General features: G+C 44.8%; 1 protein-coding gene across 1 annotated transcript in view; it reads right to left on the reverse strand.

The window, feature by feature from the left end:
* LOC107122437 (vomeronasal type-2 receptor 1-like) overlaps nucleotides 1–4,705 on the reverse strand; it is a 38,460-nt gene extending 33,755 nt beyond the window's left edge. The window contains exon 1 of the mRNA XM_015425537.1: nucleotides 4,452–4,705. Coding sequence (XP_015281023.1) covers nucleotides 4,452–4,705 — 254 coding nt within the window. The remainder of the gene's footprint in view (nucleotides 1–4,451) is intronic.
* Nucleotides 4,706–5,111: the final 406 nt, after the last annotated feature.

A 5,111-nucleotide genomic window follows, 5' to 3' on the forward strand; every position in this document is an offset into this window, starting at 1 on the left:
CCATCCACCCCACTTGATCTACCCCCCCCTTGCCTCTCCCCCCCCGGCTCCGAAGCGAGGGCCTCGCGGCTTGCCACTCGGGCCTCGCTGCTCTCTTCCCCCCCCCTCCGAAGCGGGTGAGATTTGGGGAGGGGAGGGACTTCAATGAGACATGTTGCCATAAACCCCACCTTTCAAAGCAGCCATTTTATCCAAGTGAACTGACCTCTGTCATTTGGAGATCAATTGTAAGAGTGGGAGATCTCCAACCATCACCTGGAGGTTGGCAGCCCAGCTCCTGATCATCCTCTGCACCCACTCCATTCTGTCCACATCCTTTTTGAAGTGAGGCTTCCAGAACTGCACACAGTACTCCAGGTACTTATCGACCAGTGCAGTGTACAGTGGGACTATGACATCTTGCGATTTGGATGTTAAGTCTCTGTGGATACACCCCAAGGTTGCATTTGCCTTTTTTGCCGCTGCATCATATTTAGCTTACAGTGTACCCATATCCCAAGATCTTGTTCACATACACTGCTACCCGGAAGTGTGTCCCCCATCCAGTATGCTTGCTTCTCATTCTTGTTACATGATTTCATGCTCTGTCACCTTCTATGCCATCTGCATTGTACAGAGTGACAACATGGATTCCTCCCATGTTATCTAGATTTCCAGAATTCTGGGTGGCAACGAAACACTTGTACTGGAGCTGCTCCTTCACTGCTAAAGGTAATGGCAGAAGTGTTTTTTATCCCAGTTTAGCACTTTTTAAGCTAAAGCAGTAGGAGAAATCCTCCATTTCAGCATCCTGGTTATTGGTAGGAGAGGGCAGTTCAAGGTATGACAAGAAAAGGAATCCATATTACTATACGGGCTCTTTAATTTGCTTTGGCTTCTGAAGCCAAATGGATATTTTTAAAGGTTTCATACACCCTTATGGTAAATTACTGTTCACTCACAATTAATGAAGTCTTAATCCAGGTTTTTCAAGGCCTGTTTTGCTCTGAAGGGCTGTGGTGGCTCAGTGGTTAAGATGCTTAGCTGCAGAAGGTTGGTAGCTTGGCAGTTCGAGACCCGAGTGTGCCGCATGACGGAGTGAGCTCCCATCTCTGGTTCCAGCTCCTGCCAACCTAGCAATTCGAAAGCTAGAAATTGCAAGTAGATAAATAGGTACCACTTCGGTGGGAAGGTAACAGCATTCCATGCACCTTGGCATCTAGTCATGCTGGCCACATGACCACGGAAATGTCTTCGGACAGCGCCGGCTCTTTGGCTTGGAAACAAAGATGAGCACTGCCCCCTAGAATCGGACTTGACTGGCTTTCGAGCAAGGGAAACCTTTACCTTTACCTTTGCTCTGAGCTTTGTTGTTGTTGTTGCAGCACTGCTGAGTCAGGGCAGACTCAGTTGAAAGGTCTGCCATGCTTTTAAAGACTCCACCTCCCTTCCTCTTGTCTTTTTTCCCTTCGGCCATTTTTGTTTGGGTATAGAAAGGGATGTTCCTACACAATACCAAATGGCCCAATCAGCTACTAAATTCCAGTCACAGAGGGTGTCTTGCAAGCTGCCTCCTGAGAAGGAAACGAACAGGTCTTCAAATGGCAAGCTGAATAGGCTGAGAGGGAAATAGGGTTGCCATCCTACAGGTGGGGCCTCAAAATCTCCCAGAAGTACAAGTGATCTCCACACTATAGAGATCAGTTTCCTGGGAGGAAATGGCTGCTTTGGAGGGTAGCATTTTGCCTCATGGATGTCCCTGACCAAGCTCCACCCCCAGATCTGCAGGAATTTCTCACCCATGCTTTGCTAGTCATAAAAGAATAGCCCCTGTGGATCACACACCCACACACAATAAATGATCAAATATCAATTCACAATATTCTATCACGAACCAGATCTCCCAGGGTAACAGAAGTGGCATTTACTTTGACGAATGAACATCATCACACATAGATAGGTGTGCTTAAGTTCCTTTTTGCACTACGACTTTCTCCCCAGTTTTTATTCATCACTGCTTTTTATTTGTCCAATACAATGTGGGAATGGCGAGTTCAGACAGGATCTAAATCCATTTTGTAAGTGGCTATAAATAGCTATTTCCTTTTCAGACCTGAGTGTGAGGCTCAGCGATTGTTTCTGTCACCCTGTATTGTTGAAGGTCGACGGTTGGGAAATTCCTGGAGATTTGGAGCCTTGGGAGGATAGGGTTTAGGGAGGGGAGGAGCCTCAGCAGGGTATAATGTCTTAGACCCTACCTTCCAAAGCAGCCATTTTCCCTGGGAAACTGATCTCTGTCACCTGGTGATCAACTGTAATTCTAGGAGATCTCTGGCTACCACCTGGAGGTTGTCAGCTGTATATAGCCCTCTAACCCCATCTGCCTTATGTTGCATTAATTTACTCTGCATGAGCATCTCTTTCACTTATATAAAAGCCAAGACAATGTTTATTCTCTTTATACCGGGGGTAAAAAAATCATTGCCTTAACAATTAAAATCTCCCTCAGCAGTAGTGAGGTAAGAAATATACTAAATAAATAGTTGAGGACAGCAACGGTTTTCATCATAGCTGGCACCCTCCCCTTTTACTCCTACCCTGCCCACTTTGGCCTCCTCCATAACATGCCCATGATACGGAAGAGCAGTTCAGAGTAACTATAGACGCCATCTGGAGATTGTGTAATTAAGATAAATTGACTGCTGATTTTAATCTGTATTTTTGGATGTTTTAACCTGTTGTAAATCTCCCAGAGCCCTGTGTACTTAGGAATAGGGCAATTCAGAAGTAGTAGTAGTAGTAGTAGTAGTAGTAGTAGTAGTAGTAGTAGTAGTAGTGGTAGTAGTGGTAGTAGTGGTAGTGGTAGTAGTAAAATGGGAGACTGTGCTCTGTGTGTTGCCTTAGGTGAATTCATGCATGCCATTTAAAATGCTTTCCAGACCTCCCCCCATACTGGCGAGCACATGTGAAAGAACAGAAAGACACTTTTAAATGCATGAGTGTCATTTTGATGTTAAAATATACAGGAGTCTTGGAGACCCTTGAAGACTTTTTTAATATTTCAGCATAAGCATTCACTGACTTCTTCAGATGTGCCTGTGTTTGTACCAAGTTTCTAAAACAGTAGTTATGCAGAATTGGTCATGCATTACCATTTAACCCCCCAGGTACTTTACTACCCAAGATATGGTGGTTAGAGTATCACCCTGGGATCCGGGAGACCCTACTTTCATAGAATCATAGAATCACAGAGTTGGGAGGGGCCATACAGGCCACCTAGTCTAACCCCCTGCTCAATGCAGGATCAGCCTAGAGCATCCTTGACAAGTGTCTGTCCAGCCGCTGCTTAAAGACTGTCCCAGTGTGGGGGAGCTCACCACCTCCCTAGGTAGCTGATTCCACTGTTGCGCAGCTCTTACTGTAAAAACGTTTTTCCTAATATCCAGCCGGTACCTTCCTGCTCTTAATTTAAACCCATTCTTGTGAGTCCTATCCTCTACTGCTGCCAACAGGAACCGCTCCCTGCCCTGCACTAAGTGACAGCCCTTCAAAGATTTAAGAGAGCAATCATGTCCCCCCTCCACTTCCTCTTCTCTAGACCGAACATTCCCAAGTCCCTCAGCCTTTCCTCACAGGGCTTGAATCTCATAGGGTTTGAATCCCACCTCTGCCAGTAAAAAACTCTCAGTGGAACTTTAGCTCACAGGGTTATTGTAAAGATCAAATGGAGAAGAGAAAAATGATGCAACCTGCTATGGGTCCCCACTGTGCAGAAAGGTGGAGAAAGGTGGGGTATAAATAAAGTGAATAAAAGAAATAAATCTATAATTTTGGTTTCATTGCTTATATGCATGAATTGACATCAAGGGACACTGGAGACATAATGTATCTGCAGTTCAGATGGACAATTAACTGGGAGGGGAGACTGAACTCTAAACAATGACAACTCTAGCACTGCATCTCCCACTATTAAAATGTTAGCAAAAGGCAAGAACTGGAATGAAACAGAGTGATTTAGCAGGGACTGACATCAGGAAACTGGGAGTGTCTTTGGAAAGTAAGGACAGCCGGTGCTGTTTACACTGATAACATGGTTTACCTGAAAACTCCTCAGCAATTCTAAAACTGCAAGCAGTGGGAAAAATTGTTCTAGAGAATGAAGACAGGTGTAAAAGAGATATCGCTACGAATGGTGCACATACCACTCCTGCTGTTGATCTTTTCTCAGGGTTTGGAGAGCTTCCAAAACTTTCCAAAGCAGAGGTAAGAATGCTGTGTACTCCACACACACAAAAAAAGGATGCTTGTGTTGTCCCGCTTTAAATTCTCTTGCAGGCTGCAACCCTGGGAAAACATTCTTTGCCCATTTTGTCCCAGCGACATCATTTCCTGTTAATAACATGCACCCACCCACCTATGCTCACCACAATTATCTCCCGAGCACCGATGATGTAAGAGGAAAAATATCTTACCCCTCACACTGTGGTGACATGGGTGGCGTACTAGTGGGGTCTTCTTCCAGGATGGTCCTGAAGTGCATTGGGAACATCCCTCCGATAACATGATCAGCGTTTTCAGCTTCCACATAGCCCCGTAAATCAAATTTCCCTAGCAACCTGCATTCTTCTTCCCCTTCAGGTTGTTCGTCGTCATCACCTTTAGCCACTAAGCACTGCAGAGCGCACACAAATAATACTAGGAGCACCCGCAACTTTGTGTGGGCCATTTTAATCACTGCTGTTTCAGAAAAAAAGACAGGAGGCTTTTATGAAGGCTCTTGCATGTTTATTATTCAGCAGCCTGTGAAAGAGCAGGTGAGTTCCCAGGGGATGTATGTAAAGTACTTCTCCGCTGCACAGCAGTCAAGAAAGGAAGAAGAGCATCGCACCTGCAAAATACAGAAAGGACAGGAAACGTTCTCCTGATAGTTTAAAATATATGAATATTGTCCCTTCCCACACAATTTTCTTCCCCAGCCCAATAATTTGCTAGAAACATATAATTTTACATGCTTTCATTTTGTTGTAAAGAAGGGATAAAACACTTGGTTTCTACCTTTGTTTAGCTAGTTAGGCCTGCTCCCAAATGTGCAATAATAATAATAATGAGTTTTGCTGGCTAAGGGTCCTGTG

This window comes from Gekko japonicus, unplaced genomic scaffold (assembly GCF_001447785.1).
Source record: "Gekko japonicus isolate JY-2015 unplaced genomic scaffold, Gekko_japonicus_V1.1 scaffold702, whole genome shotgun sequence".
Lineage (NCBI taxonomy): Eukaryota > Metazoa > Chordata > Lepidosauria > Squamata > Gekkonidae > Gekko > Gekko japonicus.